This window comes from Xiphophorus couchianus, chromosome 4 (assembly GCF_001444195.1).
Source record: "Xiphophorus couchianus chromosome 4, X_couchianus-1.0, whole genome shotgun sequence".
In the NCBI taxonomy this organism is placed as follows: domain Eukaryota; kingdom Metazoa; phylum Chordata; class Actinopteri; order Cyprinodontiformes; family Poeciliidae; genus Xiphophorus; species Xiphophorus couchianus.
The window spans coordinates 33,995,382-34,018,883 of NC_040231.1; the positions used below are offsets into that span (position 1 = coordinate 33,995,382).

A 23,502-nucleotide genomic window follows, 5' to 3' on the forward strand; every position below is an offset into this window, starting at 1 on the left:
CACATCCTCTGAAAGTAGGATGGAACACTCCGCTTACAGAGCAGGGAGTGTCCCATCTCTGCTCTGTAAGCATCTCCAAGCATCTCCATCACAAATTTCAGCTGGAAACTGTGTCTGGATAAGGAGCATGGTTCCTGCATCCAATGCACCAATGTCCTCCACCAGAGTCGAAGACATCATTGAGACTGCTGAGAAATACACTAACCCTACCTCACATATTCCAAATAACCAAAATATATCATCATCGTATCATTTTTCATCTGTATGAACAATTTAATATCTGAAATATAAATGGAACAATGACCCAATGCTACATAAACCAACATTTCCCCATTTGTCCCTCTCCTAGGATCTTGGGCACCATCATTGCAGTTGTGCTGTTATTGGCGTTTGTAGAACGTCCTTCCTCCCTGTCCATCTCTTCAGATCCCCGCCACCAATCCAACCGATGGGAACCTCCCTGTGGTGCCCCAGAGAGCGTCGAGATGCTCTGTCTCTTCATCTTCTGCCTGGATCTTGCTGTCAAAGTGAAGAGAAGATCTCAAAACATTTTTTGAGAACCCAAAGTTTCTGACATGCACTTTGCCAATGTTGCCTGATTCTTTTCTTTGAATTATTTGTTTAAAGTTTCATGTTGCCTGTCTTCTTGTCAGAGCTACCTGATTGGCTGGGAGGAATTCAGGAAGAGCAAATGGCTGATCAGCTACACTGTAGTCATTTGTGTTTCTGTCGTTGACTGGGTGCTCTCTGTCAGCATGGAGTGTGATGAGGTAAGACTCACACTTTACTCTCTGAACTCTGAACAGTAATATGTTCATGTCTAAATGAAGAGTGGGTTTGCTATGATGTACAACATGAAATGGAAGGGCTGCTATTAGTTTATTACAATGATTATCTAACATACAACAACAGTGATTTTCTCCTCCACAATTATTTGTTTAGATGTCCATCAGCAAGTTTCAGAGAAGCCAGACACGGTTTTAGCCAACAACAACACTGTTTAATTTTTAATCGAGATGTTACATACTCTCATTTTACACACAATCAAATTATTTCAAAACGATTTAAAACAAGGTCATTTCAGAAGCCCAATGTAGCTTGTTTTATTCACCCCAAAAGTGTTTTTTATATGTGCTGGGATCATTGTTCTCTTGGAATTGAGTTGAAGTTTAAATCATGCAGGGGAAGTTCAATAATCTGGAGGTAGACCTCTTTCTTCATTAGTCTATACACTTTTTGTAAAGCACCAATAAAAAAAGCAACTGAACAAGCAAACAACTTGTTGCTACCATCAGCAAGCTTGATAGTTAGTACAGTATTACGTTTGAAAGCATCATGTAGTGGGGGTGGTATGCTTTTTACCATACCACTAACAACCCGTTAGTGTTCCACCAAAGGGTTATTCTGTAATAGGGTAAGGATTTTTTGGATGTCACAGAAAAGGAATTAAAGTCATATAGCTAAAATAGTATAGCTGTTGTTGCTCCTTGCGACAGACTGGCGACTTGTCCAGGGTGTACCCTGCCTTTCGCCCAAAACGTTCGCTGGAGATAGGCACCAGCACCCCTCCTGACCCCACTAGGGACAAGGGTGTACAGACAATTGATGGATGGATGGACGTTGTTGCTCCATAGACCTAAACATAAAAGTATAAACTGTAAGGTTAGACAAAATAGACATTCACAGTGGTTTATGTGCCATCACGTCAGATAACATAGGATACTTATCAGGTTGGATGGCAGGTTTCTTGGCATAAAATGTACATTTCTTTGATTTTATTTTGAAAATACCATCCTTCTCCTTCTTTATTATTCAGAAATTGAGAGTACGACGGCTTGTCCGGCCATTCTTCCTTCTGCAGAACTCCTCTCTGATGAAAAAGACACTGAAATGCATCAAGAGAACCCTACCTGAGATTGCTAGGTAGGTGAATCATGTTACTTTGTAGATAAACATTTGTAGATGACTCAAGTGTAAGCACGGTTACCGGATCTAAAGCTTAAAATTCACAGAGGCTTTGTAGTTTTACCAGTTGGTAACTGCTTCCCCCCCAAAAAACATAAGAACGTTTGATAATGTGACTCGATAATTATGTGTAATAACAATAATGTTATTGACAATACTTATATACCAGCTATAGAGTCTTAAAAAGACAAGCTCAATAAAATAAAATTAAAATATATATAATTTGTTTGCACCTCAGTTAAATCAGCCTAAATGTATCTTAGTCTGAACAACATGTACTTGTTATAGACTGTTGTTTTTTAATGCACACATGCACATTTTGTACTTTTTTTTAAACGTACAAGTTTCCTTTGTAGTTATTGGATGACAGTAATTATTTTTTCTCTTTTTAATTTTTCAGAGAAATTAAAAAGAAAATAAAAAGTTAAATTAACCAACATAGGAAAAAAAATGCCTAGGAAAATTCAATTTTCCAAGGCAAAGCTATAATTTTTTTTGCAGATTTAGGTCATTTTAGCAAATTTTGATTTGCTAAAATTACGCTTCTCGGGTTATAAAGCTAATAGGAACAATTTAGGATCCAGTGAAATGTGCTTTGAGAGATTTTTTTCAATTATATCTTTCACCTCTTTCCAAAACGCATTGATTCGTCTACATTTCCACATGCAGTGTATAAAAGCCCCTTGGGCATGCCGTGGTGGCAAAGTGGTTAGTGCGACCCGTATTTGGAGGCCTTCAGTCCTCGACGCGGCCGTCGCGGGTTCGACGCCCGGACCCGACGACATTTGCTGCATGTCTTCCCCCCTCTCCTTCCCCGTTTCCTGTCAGCCTACTATCATATAAGGGACACTAGAGCCCACAAAAGACCGCCTGGAAGGGTAAAAAAAAAAAAAAAAAGTCCCTTTAGAATTACCATCCATCCATCCATCCATCTTCTTCCGCTTATCCGAGGTCGGGTCGCGGGGGTAGCGGCTTCAGAAGGGAGGCCCAGACTTCCCTCTCCCCGGCCACTTCTTCTAGCTCCTCCGGGGGAATCCCGAGGCGTTCCCAGGCCAGCCGAGAGACATAGTCCCTCCAGCGTGTCCTGGGTCTTCCCCGGGGCCTCCTCCCGGTGGGACGTGCCCGGAACACCTCACCAGGGAGGCGTCCAGGAGGCATCCTGACCAGATGCCCAAGCCACCTCAACTGGCTCCTCTCGATGTGAAGGAGCAGCGGCTCTACTCTGAGTCCCTCCCGGATGACTGAGCTTCTCACCCTATCTCTAAGGGAGAGCCCAGCCACCCTACGGAGAAAACCCATTTCGGCCGCTTGTATCCGCGATCTCGTTCTTTCGGTCATGACCCAAAGCTCATGACCATAGATGAGGGTGGGAACGTAGATCGACCGGTAAATCGAGAGCTTCGCTTTTTGGCTCAGCTCTCTCTTCACCACGACGGACCGGTACAGCGCCCGCTTGACAGCAGACGCTGCGCCAATCCGCCTGTCGATCTCCCGCTCCCTTCTTCCCCCATTCGTGAACAAGATCCCGAGATACTTAAACTCCTCCACTTGGGGCAGGACACCCCCCCTGACCCGGAGAAGGCACTCTACCCTTTTCCGGCTCAAGACCATGGCCTCGGATTTGGAGGCACTGATCCCCGTCCCGGCCGCTTCACACTCGGCTGCGAACCGATCCAGCGAGAGCTGCAGATCACGATCTGATGAAGCCAAAAGGACCACATCGTCTGCGAAGAGCAGAGATGAGATCCTAAGGCCACCAAATCGGATCCCCTCAACACCTTGGCTGCGCCTAGAAATTCTGTCCATGAAAGTGATGAACAGAATCGGTGACAAAGGGCAGCCCTGGCGGAGTCCAACTCTCACCGGAAACGAGCCCGGCTTACTGCCGGCAATGCGGACCAGACTCTGACACCGGTCATACAGGGACCTGACAGCCCGTATCAAAGGGCCCGGTACCCCATACTCCCGGAGAACCCCCCACAGGGCTCCCCGAGGGACACGGTCGAACGCCTTCTCCAAGTCCACAAAACACATGTAGACTGGTTGGGCGAACTCCCATGCACCCTCCAGGACCCTGCTGAGGGTGTAGAGCTGGTCCAGTGTTCCACGACCAGGACGAAAACCACACTGCTCTTCCTGAATCCGAGGTTCGACTATCCGACGGACCCTCCTCTCCAGGACCCCTGAATAGACCTTGCCAGGGAGGCTTAAGAGTGTGACCCCTCTATAATTGGAGCACACCCTCCGGTCCCCCTTTTTGAACAGGGGGACCACCACCCCAGTCTGCCAATCCAGGGGATCTGCCCCCGATGTCCATGCGATATTGCAGAGTCGCGTCAACCAACACAACCCTACAACATCCAGAGCCTTAAGGAACTCCGGGCGGATCTCATCCACCCCCGGGGCCTTGCCACCGAGGAGCTTTTTAACCACCTCGGCGACCTCGCCCCCAGAGATTGGAGAGCCCAACCCAGAGTCCCCAGGCTCCGCTTCCTCAGTGGAAGGCATGTTGGTGGGATTGAGGAGGTCTTCGAAGTACTCTGCCCACCGGCCCACAACGTCCCGAGTAGAGGTCAGCAGCACACCATCCCCACTATAAACGGTGTTGGTGCTGCACCGCTTCCCCCCCCGAGACGCCGGATGGTGGACCAGAATCGCCTCGAAGCCGTGCGGAAGTCTTTCTCCATGGCCTCTCCAAACTCCTCCCACGCCCGAGTTTTTGCCTCAGCAACCGCCCGAGCCGCATGCCGCTTCGCCCACCGGTACCCATCAGCTGCTTCCGGAGTCCCACAGGCCAAAAAGGCCCGATAGGACTCCTTCTTCAGCCTGACGGCATCCCTCACCGAAGGTGTCCACCAACGGGTTCGAGGGTTGCCGCCGCGACAGGCACCGACAACCTTGCGGCCACAGCTCCGATCGGCCGCCTCGACAATGGAGGCACGGAACACGGTCCTCTCAGACTCCATGTCCCCCACCTCCCCCGGGACGTGTTTGAAGTTTTGCCGGAGATGGGAGTTAAAGCTCCGTCTCACAGGGGATTCCGCCAGACGTTCCCAGCAGACCCTCACAACACGTTTGGGCCTGCCAGGTCTGACCGGCTTTTGCCCCCACCACCGGAGCCAACTCACCACCAGGTAGTGGTCAGTGGACAGCTCCGCACCTCTCTTCACCCGAGTGTCCAAGACATACGGCCGCAGATCCGATGAAACGATGACAAAGTCGATCATCGAACTGCGGCCTAGGGTGTCCAGGTGCCAAGTGCACATATGGACACCCTTATGCTTGAACATGGTCCCCAGGAGGAGCACTCTCCAGTACCCCCTCTAAGGACTCCAAAAAGGGTGGGTAATCTGAACTGTCGTTCGGCCCGTAAGCACCCTAACCCTGGCCTTTAGAATTACACTTTATGCAAAAATCTGGGATGTTAGATTTATTTAAATGCACAGGCGTAACATATAGGTGCATTAGCCAATGTCCAGCTATCTATAGACATTGTGTGGATTTTAGTGCAGACCCTTTCCCGATCTTGCTCACTGATAGTTTGTCAGGTTTAAACACCTATTGAGACAGATTTAACAAACACAAGAAAGACAAGAGAGTTAGATTCTTTTGTACTCGCGAGGAGAACAGCCAGAGATATGTTTTCAGTCACACATCTCTTCCGTTCTGAAAACATATGTGTCCGTTCTCCCTTTTTATTGCTGTTAGGATCCCTGTTACAGAGAGTGTCTCAAAGGGGTGGGGAAAACACTTCAATCACATGATTGCAACGCAAATGCTAGTCACTAACAAAACACATGATATCTACACACTAGATTATTCTGTTCCAGACACAGGGTAAAACAGAGCAAGTTGTACGTCTTCACAGCGATGGTTTTATAGCTATCTAACAGGTAAAGGATGCAGAGGTTTCTGCTGAGCGATAACCCTGTTGAAATCAGTTGTCTCTGCTCTTCCTCAGAGAGGCCTTCTGAGAAAGGAATCAAAGTAATTCAACAACACAGAAACTTCCTTTATGCTAAGATGAAACAAATAAAGGCATTTAGGACAAGAACATTATAAAGGCGCATGAAACAACAAATATTTGATAATAATATATACAATTTACCTAACATTTCCCCCCTGTTTATCACATATTTGTTCCAATTCTCATATCCCTCCAAAACAGCCACTTCAAACGATTTCCAGCCAGGAGTTCATTTTTAGGAGCACATATATGCTTACACTCAGGGATCATACTCAGTCCAAAGGTTAGGATCTGGATACAGGTCAGGATAATCCTCATCAGAGTATTCTTTGTCAGTCTCAGGATCTTTGACTAACAAAGGATACATCTGTGCCATCCGGTCCTCCATGGGAGAGATTGCTGTGGTAATGAGACGGTTAAACAAGGAACGCAGACAAGGAATACAACAACATCCACACAAGGTTAGAATGGCAGCAAAGACTGCAATTGATACTAAGACAGAGGACACAAGGGTTCGGTACTTTCCAAAAACATCCATCCATGCATCCCACATGGAAGTATTCACTCCAGAGAGTTCTTTCATTTTGCCATTAAAGGTACGGAGCCCCGCAATGGCCTTCGTCAGGCTCCCATCAGCTGCTGTGTTGTTTGGCGGAAATGCACCTTTCTCCAAAGATGTCACACCCGCCCCCCTCCCCCCCTTTTCAGCTAGCAGCATGTCAAGAGCTATGCGGTTTTGGAAAGCCATCAGTGAGGTAGCGGCCAGCTGCTCATGAACCGCCTCGAAACCAGCCTGTGTCCAGACGCCCAGTTTTTGTACGTTGTAATGGATGTAATTAATTCTGTCTACGTTTTTGTTTACCGTACACCACCAACAAATTGTAGATTGGTCATTATTATTTTTCCATGTTAGCTCTCATTTCTGTAAACGATGCCACTGCTGTGGCAAAATGCTAGATAAAGTGTGTATTAGAGATTTTTTTTCAGACATAGGATAGACAGATTCTGGTAGCAATAAAGAAACTAATGCACAAAATCCTGTTACTTTTCGAGGTAATCTATCAAAAAGTCTATCATCACCGCACCACCACCAAACATCTGCACGAGAAACAGGGTTAAAAACATTGTTTACAGAGATAACAGTAGTACACATAGTACCTTAAAGATTTCCCAATCTTTTCCCGGTCCCAGTTATGTTAACACATGAGAAGTTCCATGGAGCTATCTTCCTAGAAAAAAAAGGTTTCTTTTCATCTGCTGCTGTAAGGGGAAATATTGAATCATAAATCACACAGGTGCTATTATGTTTAGTTTTAGTCATTACTTCTAATAGACATTGTTCTGTAATGGTTGCTGGAGTCACACGAAGTAGAGGCCTTGGTTCCATACATACTACACAATACAACAGTCGTTCCCTGATGAAAACACAAAATAAAAACAAAAACAACATATTTTCTCACCATTTCATTAAATATGCAAGCTTGTTCAGCTCCTAAAGACACTACAGGGTTGTGGACAATCTTCGCCAGTTTTGAGATGACTAAACTATTTGGTTTAGCCCCCTTTGTACGCTGGGCTTTGCCCTGTAGGTTGGTGAGTGTCCCAAGCTGTTTTTTCTACTTTTGAAATGAAATGACCTTTTTGCAGTGGGTGTAAAATGTACCCAAGTCGATATTTCTGCTTTTTTTTTTTTTACAGCAGTGGGGTGTAGTCAGCAACACCTGACTACAAAAAGTTTTGTTATTTTTTCTTTCTTAGTATAATGTTGATGTATCTGTCCTACCATCCCGCCTGTTGAGACATGCGAAACGCCGTGGCTCAATATTGCCACCCATTTATACAGATTTTTTGGTAGGATAGATTTATTTGCAGGTCATTTATAGATATCATCTTCTATTTTTGCTCCATGTTTTATCCAAAATCTTTTTTTTTGCCTGGCAGGTGATAAGAATGTCATATTTGACTGCAATAGTAGTGCTGAGACCGCATGTGGTACTTTTAATGTTGATGGATGGAACAGAACTATAGGAGTACTAATTTCTACTGCCATAGAAGCGCAATAACAGCTCTCACACAGTGGGATAAGGCGCACGCCACACTATCAAGTTTAGAAGAGAAATATGCTATCGGTCTCATTTTATCACCATGTTGTTGAACCAGTACAGAGGTCATAAAATGACCTTTACAATCCACCATATAAGAACATTATAAAGGCACATGAAACAACAAATATTTGATAATAATATATGCAATTTATCTAACATAGTTGATTCCAGTTCATAAGCTTATTACTTGAATTCTCTGTTGCATTAGAGATCAGTACATTACAAAAGTCTGAAATAATGCTTTTTCTTGACTTATTCCTAATCATTAATTTTTCAAGCAATGTAGAGGGAGGCTTGTTAAGATTACTGCAAATTGCTTTAACAAAGTTTCTTAGTTGAAGAAATTTAAAATAATGCTTTTTATCGAGCTTGAACTTGGTCTGTAACTCTAACAATCACAAAAATATATCAGAAATGAATGAGTAAAGGTCACCAATACTTTTTAAGCCTAGCAATACCTCAAAAGTTCCATCTGGCTTACACTGTTATTTTTAATTCTGTTTTTACACGTGTGACTCCACATGCTTTGATTGCCTGTCACTTTTCTGCTGTCACAATGGAATTTCCACACTGTGAGACAACAAAGGAAGTGCAGAAACAAAGCCAGAATACGGATTGAGTGAACATTTGAGAGATAAATGCACACTACACATAATTCTTTGTTCACAAAGAAATATGTGCTCAGATTAGTCTCTCTGCAATCAATGTAAACCTCTATAAATGTAACTAACTCAGACTTAAATCTAGGTTTATAGTTGGTCCATTGGACTGTGTGCAAAGGAGGCATGCACCTATCTCGCTTTTAGAGGTCTGTTTTGAATTAGTTAAGCAACAGTGAAGCTTTTATACTTGACATGTACCTTGGTTCAGTATTCTCCAAACAGAAAAAAAGACAGCCCTCATAATCACGTAAATACCAATACAGATGAACCTGTTCTGCAAGAACACCTTCCAAAAAAAACATTTTGAGTGAGAAGTGACACTGCGTCAGCACTAAAAATTAATGAGCTGGGGTGGGGACAAAGTTCAGTGTGTCAGCTATATTCCTACCATAACTAGAATTTGCTGTCACTATTGCTGGTGTATTACTGGTGTAAAAGTACCAGTAATACCAGGCCGCCAGACTTTACTTGATACTTATCTAATATCACGTTCAATGATAGATGTTTGAAGAAGACAGCTGTTTTTTCAAAAGTCTATTCTGACTTTATATTGATTTTCATTTTAATAACTGCATTTATACCTAACCTTTCCTAAATATTAAGGAATATCAAATTCCTTAATATTTAGGAATTTACCCTATTCCTAAATATTACCCATATTTTACTAACCCTAACCCTATCTAAAACATTAATTCACACCATACCTCTAAGCCTAACTGGTTGAGCTTAGTACAGTTGAAAAAAGTAAGTGTCATGATCTGTGTTTTTCCTTGTTTATTTAGAGTTTACTGTGTCGTTAAGTCTCTTCGTTGTCCTGTCCTCCCCTTGATTGTTCCCAGGTGTGTCTCGTCTCTGTGATTACCCTCCAGTGTATTTAACTCCACCTGTGTTCCTTGTTCCTCGTCGGGTCCTCGTCAATGTTAGCTTCTGTGTGGTCAGTGTTTCCATGTGCCTGCTGCTCGTTGTTTGGATTAAGTTTTCTCATTAAATCTTCATATTCATCATACCTGGGTCCGCTGCATCTGCCTCACCACCTCACACCGCACCGCTTCATGACAGTAAGGATCAGAAACATGTCCTCAGTATCCAAAAATGATCTCTCTTTGTTGGCTAAAAAATGTTCAGTTCTCAGTATCTACAAGCACACACTCAGGATTACTGGATGTATGTACAGCATCTAGCAGGAGTTACAGGCCAAGTTCAAATGGAGTCATGTCTCAGTATTACATGCAGTGTTGTTGGAGCCGTGTTGTTGCATTGTTTCTGTTGGTGAAAAGTCAGAGGATTAGTATTGGATCCTACAACCCTTCTGTTAAACCTGGAACTGTTGCTTTTTTTACAGTGTGATTCTGCTGCTTGCTCTGCATCTCTGCCTCTTCACCATGATCGGCATGCTGCTGTTTGCTAAAAATGCAGTGAGTTCATGTCTTTGTGGTCACACCTGTTTGTGTGTAATTATGTGCTATGACATTATTGACAATACTTAAACACCAGCTGTAGTCTTAAAAAGGTAAACACAATAAAATAAAATTAAAATAAATAATATAATTATTTTGCATTTCAGTTAAATCGTAATAAATAATCAGTCTAAATGTTCCTAAATCCGAACATTTTGTTTAGTAATGTATGCAGCTTTTTGCAGTATTTTGATTTGCTGGTTATGATTGGTTGTTATTTATCTAAGTGACTGCAGTAGTTACCAGGAGTACTCTGATTGGACATATCACAGAGTGAAAATACAGGGCACACTCATCAAAATTGCTTTGTAATTTAACCTGAAGTATTAAGAGATAATCAGAATGGTTTAATAGTGATGTCACAGAGCGACCTCGTATGGACAAAACCCTGAATATCAATTATACTTTAGGTAGTTTAGAAATAAACGTTTTCTTCAGTTCAGCTTAACCTTACTTGGTTTAAAAGTTTCTTATAAAAGCTAAACTGTTTTATCATCATTAACAACCAGTGGATCGAACAGTGCAGCTATTCTGTCTGTGTTACTCTGCTCCAGGATCAAAAGAAGAATGGTGAGTGGGAGTTACATTTCAAGAACCTGACCACCTCCCTAACTTCTCTGCTGGTGCTGCTCACCACAGCTAACAATCCTGATGGTACAGTGAAATCACATCCAATCACGTCTTGTAACTCTAACTGCTTTCACACGGACCAATCATGTTCTCTGTTACAGTCATGATCCCTGCCTATTCCCTCAACCGATGCTACGCCATTTTCTTTATCACCTTCAGTATCATTGGTAAGCAGTGAGGATCACTATGAACAACCAACCAGCTACAAGTAATAGTGATTGCTGAACATTATGACTGTCCCATAGTGCTGAGTTTCAGAAGGAATCTATTTTGCTTCCTGCAGGAACATATTGTCTGATGAACTTGCTGACCGCCATCATCTATAACCAGTTCAGGGGATATTTACTGGTGAGACTGTCTTGATGTATCTGTGAATCAGTAGATGTGCTTTCAGAGCCAGAAGACGCCATACTGGAATGTTTACACCTAGCGTCACGTCACGATTTCTATGCTGACATGTGTTGATGCACATGAATGCGGAACACCAGGATGGTGGGTCACATGGCTTTAGAGAGTCACAACCACAGAGATGGGTTATTTCCGCCTGTGCTAAGTTCCTGCCATTGGCTCTTAGATTAGCTTTTTACTACATAAATAGTGGCTGTTGTACCAATACTGTTCCCATAGGGGACTGAAAGTATGTCAGTGCATGTATGATGTGTTACAACAGGAAAACTAAGTGTTGTAAGTATTAAAGAGTTACTCTTCATCAGGGGTGCCCAAAGTTGGTCCTCGAGGGCCGGCATGCTGAATGTTTTAGTACTCTCCCTGGTGGTAGTAACATTTTCAGCATGTAAATGTTCTTCTTAGGCCTCTAATGAGCCATCATTGGATCCAGGTGCGTTAGGTCAGGGAAACATGCTGGTTTCCCTGAACTAAAGCCAGCATGTTTTAGTTCAGGGAGAGAACTAAAACATGCAGGATGGCGACCCTCGAGGACCGGCTTTGGGCACCACTGCTCTACATTATGTTTGATTGAAGGCTGTGTCACACATTCTAATAAAAATCTGCCTCCCAAACAAAGGAAAATATGTCTGACAGTGGAAAACAGCACAGAATAGGTTGGATCATGTGTTCTATGAAGTAGTAGAAAATACACAACCTGTTATTAAAAATACCACAATAAACCATCCGGACATCATGATAAACTGTATGGTCAGTCAGTCCTGCCATCTATTGGAAAGGAACAAGAGATGAGAGAAATGATAGAAAAACTTTCACGTAAACAGAATGTTATAATGAATGTTACATAGTTCAGTATAGGTGAAGAAAACACAAATGCTTTGGAGCCAGGCCTGGAGGTGAGCCATGTTGGAGTGTTTAGTGTTTAGTTTAGCATAAACAGGTCTGAGATGAGCTAGTCCACCCACTTATCATTAGCACTGCAAACTCAACATGCCAGCTGACTGTTCATGTTTTTGTCCAGATGTCGGTCCAGACATCCATCATTAGGAGACGGCTGGGGATCCGAGCTGCTTTCCATGTCCTTAGCTCTCACAGAGCACAGACAGAAACACAGTAAGACATACACATAATGTCTTTCTATCTTTACAGGGACCCTTGAATTGACTTCCATTCATTTTTATTGATTTCAAAGGTCTCAGCCTTACTAAACTAAACTCAATTCACACCTTACTGCTAAACCTAACCAATAATTCAAAAACGGGACTTCTTCTCATGGGGCCCAGGCTTTGGTCAGCAGATTTTGCTCACCAACATCCCTTCATGTTTCTTTGTCTCTCAGAGAACTTGTGAGAGTCGATGCTGTGCTTCAGGTGATGTCCAGAGTCAACATGAAGCACTTCTACAAATCAGCCATGACAGCGGTCAGAGCCAACTTATGTCTGTTCACCTTTATACACACACACACTGAAAACTCTCCCATACTGCCAGCAACAGAGCTTCGTTCTCGTTCAGTACAAGCAGTCATCTGCCATGACCAATTGGGGTTTTGAGAAGACAGAGCAGATACACATAAAAGAAACAGATGAACTGATGTAGGATTATTTTAGATGCTCATGAAACATCTAAAATAATATGAAATTGATGGCAGCATTATGCCAATGAATTATGCCAATTCATTGATGGCAGCATTATGCCAGCCGACGTCCTCTTCCAGGAAGAATTTGCAACCAAATGGAACGCCAGACCAGGTGTAGGAAAACATCTGAGGGAAAATTTTTTTAAAAACCACAACAAATAATGTAAATTGGGGATTTGAAGAAGATGAAAGTGAGAAAAAGTGGTCAGTCTGTCCTCCAGCAGCAAACTACAGAAATAGCTCAGGATAATCTAAGTTAGTATAACTATGTTTTATCCAAAAGGAAAGCTTTAAGCCTAGTCGTGTTCTTCCTTGTTTCTGATCTCATTCTGTAAACTTCATGCTGATCTGATTATGACAGAATGTTGGTGAGAATGTTGCTTCATGAGGTCCTCCTTCTTTTCTGTTGAATATCTTAATACTCTCATCTGCACATCCAACACGCCAGGCATCGCAGCAGTTTGCAGAACAAGGCTACATAGATCAACAGCAATTCAGGAGGATATTTGATGAACTGGATAAAGATTGTATCAAGGAGGTAGATCTAGAACTAGAGACTCATTCTAAACAGTTGTCCGACAACGATTTGTTAAGACGATTGTTTATATTTTCCACGTTTTTGCTGCAGCATCCTCCTTTACCTCAGTATACATCTGCAACGCTGCAAAAACTTCAGGTGGTCTTCAGTCACTACTACCTCACTGTCCTAGGAAACCTGGTGGCACTGGCCAATGTCTTATGCATATGTGTAAGTTCTGCACACCTTTGCACACATCAGCACATACACTACCACAGCAGGTAAATCTGTGATGCAACACTTTTGTGTTTCAGACTATCCTGGTTCTGAACTCTGAAAAGTCAACTGAAGAGAGAGACAACAATGTCTTAGAGGTGAAGATATTTAACAACTCCTTTATCACAGGATGACAGTTTTCTTAAAATTGACCATAAAACAGGGAACCATGCCGCAACAGTAGTACCCTGGAAAAAAGGAAGTCAGGAATTTAAGATAATGAAAGAAAGGGATATTGGAAGGAATGAGGGATGACTGACATGACTGCAGGAAATGCAAATCAATGCTATTTCAAATATTATCATGTTTCTCTGTATTGGTTTCAGCACTTACAATCATGTCTAACAAATTGTGACCTCTTTAATGTCAGTTTTAACGATTAGTCTTTTTTTCTCTCTAGTTAGTATAAAAGGCATGTCAATGTTTGAAGAATAATAAACAATGATAATTCACCCAAAAATACAACCTGTTCAAATGTTCTGCCATTTGCATCAACAAAAATAAAAATAAAGAATATATATGTAAAAATGTGTCCTGGTACCCTGAAGAACTAAATATCCAATCACTCCAGTGTTTTGTTCCTGCCACAACTTAGCCCAGTGCTGATGTTCAGTGAGATATGTATGGATTACATTTTTAAACTTGTATTCCCCTTAAAATTTTTAAGTGGTGGAAAACATAATTGCCACTGACTAACCATTCTCTTAACTCACTGCCAGGTTATCAACCTCTGCTTCATCCTCTTCTATCTTTCTGAAATGAGCGTCAAGATATTTGCTTTTGGATGGAGGGGATACCTATCCTACAGGAGCAACATTTTTGATGGCTTCCTCACCGTTCTGTTACTGGTGAAAACACTAGACCCATTTCTTACTGACTCCTATTCTATTTTATGCCTCTGTTAACCTCTTGTAATGGGTAACAGTACAATGCTTAGTCGGGGAGCGAGGAGGTTAGAGTAGGCCTTGGGTACAAAAATACTCCCATTAGGTTTCTGTGGAAATCTGACTGTTACCTTTTAGATTAAACCCTTACATACACTATGGGAGCATCTATGTAAGTTTGGGTTGCAAACATGCTTCTGAGTAAAACTTCAGAACCTGTGAATGATGTCATTCAGATCAAACCGATCAGCGAACTCAGAGGCCAGGAGAGTATTTCTGCTGACAGGAAAGTAAAAACTAATAAATTATGACTTGTCTGAAAGTTAGCATTGTTTCTGAAAGATAATTTACATATTACATTTTATTCTTGATGTAGGTTTCTTACTTTAAAATTCTCCACTGACCTCACATGTTTGGATTATCCCTTCCAGATCCTACAGATTGCTATATTCATCACCTACAGGCTCCCTTATTCCCAGTAGGTTGGCATGTCTGTTCTATGCATAAAATCTGGGTGTGTGTGCGTGCGTGTGTGTGTGCATCTGTTTCAACATTTATTAGAATTACACAAAGCTGCCCAACAAATGGTAAGTTATAATTCAGTACACCTGTGTGACTGTTCTAAGACCTTTCTGTCTATATCTGTACATCAGGTATTCTACACGACCTGGAAGCACTGAGATAAAATGCAGACTTACTTTTATTAATTAGTAGAAATTTCAACCACCTTTGTAATTTATATTAAATGTTGACATCTATTCCACGTTTCCTCTGGAGTGTCATTATGTTTTTATATGTGACTTAGGGAGCCTTCATCTCGTGGTGTGATGTCTTTGTGGGAGATGGTTCGCCTGGTTAACATGCTGATTGTCTTCCGGTTCCTGCGCATCATCCCAGATATCAAGGTACATACTCGCTGGCTGAATGCTAAAGGAAATGATCTAGAGTGTTTTGACAAGCATAAACTGCATATCGAAGTTTAGTCGTAGGGATTTTCATTTTAAATATTGTCAGCAGTCTGGCTGCACTAAGCTGTAACACCCAGATGTCTTTTCCCCACACAATTTGTGGAACAAGCAGCATAAAAATATGATCTGCATCAACATTTCTGGGCTTTATAGATGCACTCCAGCAGAGCCACAAAACATAACATTATCCTGGAATTATTTGGCAACCCAGCAGCTTAAAACTGACACTGCTAAAGGGTATTTTAAATCTGTATTTTGTCATTTATATTTTATATTCTTTAAATGTTCCAAATATTTCAACAGCAACGTTTTCCATCATTGTATCCATGCCTCCATCTCCCAGTAGTGACCACAGACAGCTTAGCGTGCCAGTCCATCTGCCCGCCCTGATTATCAGTGTAGGTTTTGCATATTCATAAGTTTATGAGAATAGCAGGTGCAATAGATTTTGAGTGTCTGCATAAATGACAGAACGAGAACACAGACACCTGCTATTCTCCCCATTTTGCTGACGCGACGTTGTTTGCGTGTTGTTTGTAGATTAGGTTTGTGTGCTCTATCAAGTTTGCACTTCTTTTTGCACAAATCTTTTAGAGATCAGGCCCTTAGGGGAAAATTCAATATTTTTGCAAACTACATAGGCCTAAAACTGAATGTGCTACTTTAGGCTAACTGTTGTCTCTGCGTGCGTGCGTATGTGCGTGCATGCGTGTGTGCGTAAACAGAAGTAATGGGATATCATAAAAGCCATATTAGCACTCATAAATAACGTGTAAGCCCCAAATTCATCTTCACATCTTTTCCTTTTGGTCTGCAGCTCATGGCTCTGGTTGCTAGTACTCTGCTGGATCTGGTGAAAAATCTCCGAGCATTTGCTGGGATTCTAGTGGTGAGCAGCCTTCATTCATCCACCTGAGCTTCATGGAGGGTTGTTCTATATGAGAAGCTGAATGTTTCTTTCCAGCTCATCCATAAAGTAAAATAATATTCCTGTAAATTGACCTGAACTGGAACCTGTCATCATGCAGGTAGTGTACTACGTGTTTGCTGTATTTGGGATCTGGCTGTTTGAGGGTGCCATTAAACCTCCTCCACAAATGAGGTATGAAGTCTAACGAAATAAAAACACGAATAGGAGAAATTTTAAAAATAGCTCATGAAGTGTGCTGAAACACTTTAGTGGTATGTTTGAAACAATGCGTGTAGATCCCAATTCATTCAATGACAGGTAAAACATTCCAGATTTGATGTGCAGTTTTACTGTTTGTAGATTTAGTTGTCAGAATGTTTAATAAACCAGTTGTAATAAGTGGGTGCAAGGTTTCCCCCAGTGTATTATAAGCCTGGCGGCCCGCCATGCTTTAACAGGCCAAATTTATTTTATTTCTAAAAGATAAGTTTATAGTTTATGCATTTAACGCCGGGTGACCAATCACACAGCTGGCGCCTCTGCGCGTTGGCGCCCGCGCTGCCGCTGCTTGATCTCTGAAGTTTACCTCAGTGCACATCGTTCGTGCCTCCTTTCACTAAAACTGGACACAGGCTGACCTGTATGGATATTTACATCACCCCCGCTGTTATTATTTTCCTTTGGCGAACTCCACACAGCAAGGTAAGAGTTTAAAACCCACCGCGTTAGATCTGGTTGCTCAGCTCTATGTGAACCACAAGAATAACTTGCAATTGCGCTTTCAAAGGTGCGCGTTGAGGGAGCGGTGAGAATGATTTATATTTGTGGACAAAACATTATGGGGCCTTTACATCTCAACACGCTGCCCAGTGTGTGGCTCTGTCTTCCCTGTAAAGTTTATGTACATGGTCCCAGTTGACCTGTGCGGTAGTAGTTAACGAACCAGCTCTAACCACATCATGCAAGTTCAGCCCTGTGATGAGCTTTCGCGCTCTTCTCGTAGTCACGCAAAAAAAAAAATGCAAATTTTTTAAAATTTATTTTAGCATTATTTTTCTGGTTACACGATGCACCGAACCATATCAAATGCTAGTGATGGGTCCGGCAACACCGATGCGTCGGCGCATGAATCAACCCGTGTCGGTGCGCGCATTGCTTTCAGCAAGTCCCGTGGACCGATACAGGAACTGTTTTGAAATGACACTGGCGTGCCAAACTGTGTTTATAAGGAAACGAATCTGTCAACGGGATGCATTTGCCAAAATAATTCTTGATCTTTTACGGTACAGCGTCAACTATGGAGCAGGCTCAAGGCAAACCAAAGGTTTCGTAGTTTGGGACCATTTTGATCTTACATCAGAAAATAAGGTATTGGTTATCACTTCGTTGTTGTTTCATCCGGTTCTTTTCAGTTTCTACTTGATCTATCTGAATCCAAATTTAGCTGAAATTGACTCTTAGTTTACTTTCATATTATGTTCTGCAGGTTAAGTGTTGCATATGTTTGACAGGACTGTCTTATTTAAATAAATCCACCTCCTCAATGCTGAGGCATTATAGGCATAATTATAGGCATTATACAATAAAATACAATGACTTAAATCCTATTGTATAGTCTAGTATATCAAATCAGTCTGTCAGCTATGTTGCCTGTAGGGATTTTTAATGTCCAGCAGGTGTCAGTATTCAGTGACACAGTGTCGACACAGTATCGATACAGTTTTGCTATGGGTCGAAACACTTAATGACGCATCATTTACCCCATCACCGTCAAATGCTTTGTCCATTTAGTCAGCCAGAGTTAGTGCGCACAGCCACGCGGAGATCAGAAAAACTCGTCCCATAAACTTGGACAACCAAAACAGTTTCTGTGGCCCTTATTAAAACCTCAACAGACACGAAATGGAAGAGCTATTAAAACCACATTAGCAGCATTGAATTAAATCTCCCATTTGTTGCACTTCTCTGCATGCAGTGCTGCGGATTTAACTCATTATGCAGAGCCGGTCCAAAGCTGTAAGAGGCCTTGAGCAAAATTTGACTGAGGGACCCCTTTTGTTGCTAAAAACATCAACACCTCTAACAGCTTCTGTGTTAAGATTTAGTTAAATCTGGGAGAGGGGGAGTAGTTTAATTGGCCAACCTAAAAAGTAATAAGATATAATTGCAGTTTACTAATTTGTATTTGTGAACAAACAGAGCTCAAACTCAAAGATTAAACTCATAGCATCAGATTGTTGCTGTAACAAAATAGTCTAACTATGAAGATTGTTCTTTGAGCTTTTACAAAGTAAGCTCAAAGCTTACTTTGAGCTTACTTAAAATCTTACATTTAAATGTTAAACAATTTAAAATATTTAAATTTATGTGTGCTGAAGCCATTAAATCAAATTTAGTAGTATTGATAATCTCAATAAACAAATGTTACATTTATATATCTGTGGTCTGTGTTCAAAATACCAAACTTATGAAACCTATTTTAACTCTCTCTGGAAGTAAATTTTCTTAATTCTATCATTATATATGTACTTTCAACTCTTTCACCAACTATTGTTTTCAACGATCGTTTTATCTGAGTCACCTTCACACCCTTATACTCTTTTTAAGCTTTTCTAGGTCTTCATTAAGTATTCTTGATATCATTCCTCTTGTTACTTTCTTCTTTCCTTAAATCATTTTCTCTCACACAGTTTTTATACAGATACTTTCCATATTCAAAGCTTTGTCTTTCTGTTCTTCTGTTTTACCAATGATCATTACATTCCCAACTTTAAAACAGGCCTACAAGCGGGTATTAGAGGGCATTGCCCGCCCACGGGGTCTGTCTTCCTGTCCACCTTCCTGGACTGGACGCTGTTGTTGTTTTTTTTGTTTGTTTGTTTGTTTTTTAAAATTATTTTTACCTCAGAGTGGCCAACTTTTTACCTTTCCCATTTCGATTTGATGCAGTAGGAACTCCCGTACTTCCCGTATCCGACTGTGCCCTCTGTCTCTGGCACTTTTTTCAGTCGGTACAACAGTTTAATCCATTATTAACATGCCATAACATGTTTTTCCGAGTCACCTTTAAACGAAACAAAACCCTAAGACACTTGCGCCGGTTTTAACAGGTGCGTGACAGAGACAGGGAGATGCTGCTACTGTGCAGTGGCCTCATGCATAAAAGAGTGCGCAGTTTTCACACTAAAACCTGGCTTACGGAAAAATTTAGAAAATGCGGCGCACAAAAAAAATCGGATGTATAAAGCCGTGTGCAAGTGGCTGCAGCGCACCTTTCGGGAAATTGAGCGCAGCTGCGTCTGCCCTGTCGCCACCCATAAATACATATGTAAATTAGTATAAATACCCGAAACTCTGCCATCACGTGGAGCAATAACCATGGCAACGTCCTTGTTTATAGAAGTGTAAATATTTATAAAAATAATGATAACTGCATATTTTATTTAAAAGGTGCGTTCAGGACACATAATGTCACCTCACAAAAATGAAAATAATACATTTTAAAGAAAAAAAATAAATAAAGAGATTGTGCAAATGCCTGTTTGAACAGTAGCTCCTTCAGCCGGGCAGACAGCGTGTCACAGAGTCATTTGAGTGGGGAATGTGGACGTTTAATCTAAACAGAGAAATCATGTACATAAGTTGTACATTTACAGAATAGAGATGCTTTCTGTCCATAAAGGTGCATTCACAAAGCAGGCGGCTCGACTGAACGATGAGCGCAGCTGTACCGGTACTGCACAGTTCTTTAAGTTTTGCTCAGAGATCCAGGATGGTGATCAGTGTATTTAGGTGAGTTTTGAATCTTTGTAGCTTGATATTGTTCACAGAAAAAGTTTGAGTGACTGCCTCACATTTTCGCGACAGGGAAAAGTGTGTGCAAACTTTGACGCAAAGTTCATTTTTATACATGCCGACTTGTGTGTGTAAAATATGGCACTGCACATTTTTTTGTGCATACGCACGCTTTATACAAGAGGCCCTAAGTCAAACAACAGTTTGACTGAACTGTCAGGTGAACTGGAAGTCTGATAATTACCAATGCTGCCCTACTTTTAAGCTATCAGTGAAATCTATATCATCACGTCATCCTCTCTACCTGAGCTGTCACTCCAGTCCAGTCACAAACCAGTTTATGCCAAACCACCTGTTCCTTTTCGTCCAATTTTCTTCTGTAATGAAAATCCTTCTTTTGATAATTTTGCTCCTGGAGATAGCGTTTCACCTGTCGATCACCACCGAGGAGTCTCACCTCAGACACAATGGAGCAGCATTACTGATTCATTTAACTTTTGACTGACAGATGACAAGTACAGTAGGCAGAAATGTGCCATCCACATTTTGAATGTCTGACAGACCACCCATTACTGGTGGTAATGCTACTAAACGTTTTTTGCCGACCGCCAATAAAAATCAGCAAGAAGGGGGCGTGCCGTGGTGGCGTAGGGGTTAGCACGACCCACATTTGGAGGCCTTCAGTCCTCGACGCGGCCGTCGCGGGTTCGACTCCCGGACCCGGCGACATTTGCCGCATGTCTTCCCTCCTCTCCTTCCCCATTCCTGTCAGCCTACTTTCGTAAAAGGGACACTAGAGCCCACAAAAAGACCCCCTGGAGGGGTTTAAAAAAATTTTTTTAAAAATCAGCAAGAAGAATAAAACCACCCACTGACATTTTCGTCTAGTTTTCATCTCGTCAACAAAAACTTACAAATAAATTGTCATGTCTTAGTCATCAGAGAGCAATGTAATATTTGTCATCGTCATGACAAACAGGTCGTCAACAAAATCATTTAGTTATCGTCATTGTTAACTAAATTAACATTAGTTCACTGGCACATTTCTGATACTGTGTGTGCGTTCCAGTGTGTTCTCCATGGACAACACCACATCTAACTTCAGCACGGCGTGTGGCACTTACGAACAGCTGGGATACTGGCCCAACAACTTTGACGATTTCGCTGTGAGTAACAAAACACCCAGATGTCAGTCATTGGGATTCATCCCCTGTATTATTTACTTGTTCTAAGCCATCATGTAGTATAGTTGTATTCACTAAGACGGATAGATTTTACTGTTATTGTTTTATGTTTTTTGAGGGTTTAAAGTCTCAGCAACATTAGCTTTAAATGTGTTTCTGTACTGAAGCTAACTGAATGATGGCATGCTGTGCGTCTGCTCAGGCAGCCATTATTCTGCTCTATGATGTCATGATCGTCAACAACTGGCAGGCCTTCATGGAAGCATACAGCAGATACACATCAGAGTAAGGAAGCTTTCTACACATACCACGGTTCTTACTTTTCAGAAGGGCTCTGTGGTGATGATGATGATGATGATGATGGTTTCTTTCCCCTCCAGGTGGTCCAAGGTGTACTTTGTGTGCTGGTGGCTCACCTCCTCTGTGATGTGGGTCAACCTGTTTGTGGCTCTCATTCTGGAGGTCAGTTTGCTGATGGAACACTGATACACAGAGTATATGCAGAAAACACCACATGAGCCCAAAGTTTGAAAGTAGGGCTGAACAGATTACAATTTTCTGGACAATCGCCGATTACCGATCTTTAAAAAGCCGATTTTGGCCAATACTGAAATTTAGCTAAATATAGCAAGAAAATCACTGAGTTGGCAACATGATCAGTTGTTGATCGTCAACAACTGGGATGGCTTTTGTTAACTGCACACATGTTGACATGACCTGGTGAGCTGGTCTGTCAGTCAAACACCTCTCACAGCAGACCAAAAGAGGACAGTGGCTGATTTTTAGCCTTTGCCGAGGTAAATAAGATCAGTGGATTTGATTGGCTGACACTTACATGTGAAGCCAATCACTAAATCACTCCCAAAATTAAGAAAATCGGGGCAGATTTATTAGTGCGCCCCTAATCTGAAGGCTTTCCACCATCTGAATAAATAATGCTGAGGATGCTGGAAATAATTTCCATATCAGCATTCATGTGCTGATATGCTTTGCTTGGTTTATGTTGAACATGCCGTGGTATATTATGGCCAGACCTCTGCTATGAGGTCTAATGTGTCCAACAGACATTGTTCCATTGTTTCATTGTGATGCAACTTTACAACTGTTGCCATGTGTCTGGGTTCTCTTTAGCAAGAGGATGCTTTTTCCTTCAGCCCCTCTAAATCAATTTATGAAGTCTGAGATGCAGTATATCTTTTTGTTCTGATGTATTTATTTTATTTCTTGCAGACTTCAATCCTGCATTGACTTTACTTGAACGTTTACACTCTGGAATACTGTCAATCTGTTGTCTGTCTTAAAGGTTTTCCATCTTTGTCCATTTTGAGTTTTTTGATAAAAAGTTTTTGTGCTGGAATGAAGTATCAGCCGTTTCGAAGTAGATGCATTTTGCAGAACTGTTTTGCATCACACGAATCATGTGATCAATAAAAAGTGGTGTCATTCCAACGTGTTGAATTCATAGCTTTCCTGTAGAATCACTGACTACAATTTTCCCACAACACCGCATATGTAGCTGCTCCCAAGAAAGGGGCTTGTTGCTACAATTAAGAAGCCAATGGATATGAACATATCTTTAACAGGAAGACACCTCCAGCCGAACCAGAACCTGACCCACTCTGAGTGTCCATCTGCCATGACCAACTGGGGTTTTGAGAAGACAAAGCATGCACACAAAGAAGAGACAGAAGAACTGATATAGAAGTACTTAGAAGATTTGGTTAATGAAATTAAAACTATTGTAGAGAGTCATGTAAGGAGAATCAGCTTTTAGCATATAAATGGCTTCTCAGCCAGGTTTAGTGTTATCAACATTCCAATAACTGCAGATAATGATGAATCTATAGGACCAAATCTACATTTTCATAAATAAATTACTCTAAAAGGGGAAAAGAAAATTGAGATTGGTTTTTGCAGCAGATTTGATCTTAAATCTGATGTGTGAGAATATACATTTAATGGTTCTATTTTGTCTGACAGAACTTCATCTATAAGTGGGACCGTAGTCACAGCTGCTCTGTTACAGATGTGGAGAAAATCCGATATGAAACTTCAGTCCAGTTCATGTTCAAGTACGTCACCTTCCTGTTCCTGACGGTTCCAGGTATATCTGTCAGATCATCACTCATCCCTCTTGCTTG

At 41.7% G+C, this 23,502-nt stretch overlaps 1 protein-coding gene across 1 annotated transcript in view; it reads left to right on the forward strand.

The window, feature by feature from the left end:
* The window catches only part of tpcn2 (two pore segment channel 2), a 32,227-nt gene that overhangs the window by 6,218 nt on the left and 2,507 nt on the right, over positions 1–23,502 (forward strand). The window contains exons 4-24 of the mRNA XM_028014862.1: positions 350–527; positions 654–770; positions 1,817–1,923; positions 10,042–10,114; positions 10,711–10,810; positions 10,888–10,953; positions 11,070–11,134; positions 12,213–12,304; positions 12,531–12,612; positions 13,276–13,365; positions 13,456–13,575; positions 13,659–13,718; positions 14,340–14,468; positions 14,936–14,982; positions 15,310–15,409; positions 16,290–16,361; positions 16,501–16,574; positions 21,247–21,343; positions 21,564–21,646; positions 21,742–21,823; positions 23,342–23,433. Of these exons, the coding sequence (XP_027870663.1) occupies positions 350–527; positions 654–770; positions 1,817–1,923; positions 10,042–10,114; positions 10,711–10,810; positions 10,888–10,953; positions 11,070–11,134; positions 12,213–12,304; positions 12,531–12,612; positions 13,276–13,365; positions 13,456–13,575; positions 13,659–13,718; positions 14,340–14,468; positions 14,936–14,982; positions 15,310–15,409; positions 16,290–16,361; positions 16,501–16,574; positions 21,247–21,343; positions 21,564–21,646; positions 21,742–21,823; positions 23,342–23,433 (1,926 nt within the window). The remainder of the gene's footprint in view (positions 1–349; positions 528–653; positions 771–1,816; positions 1,924–10,041; positions 10,115–10,710; positions 10,811–10,887; positions 10,954–11,069; positions 11,135–12,212; positions 12,305–12,530; positions 12,613–13,275; positions 13,366–13,455; positions 13,576–13,658; positions 13,719–14,339; positions 14,469–14,935; positions 14,983–15,309; positions 15,410–16,289; positions 16,362–16,500; positions 16,575–21,246; positions 21,344–21,563; positions 21,647–21,741; positions 21,824–23,341; positions 23,434–23,502) is intronic.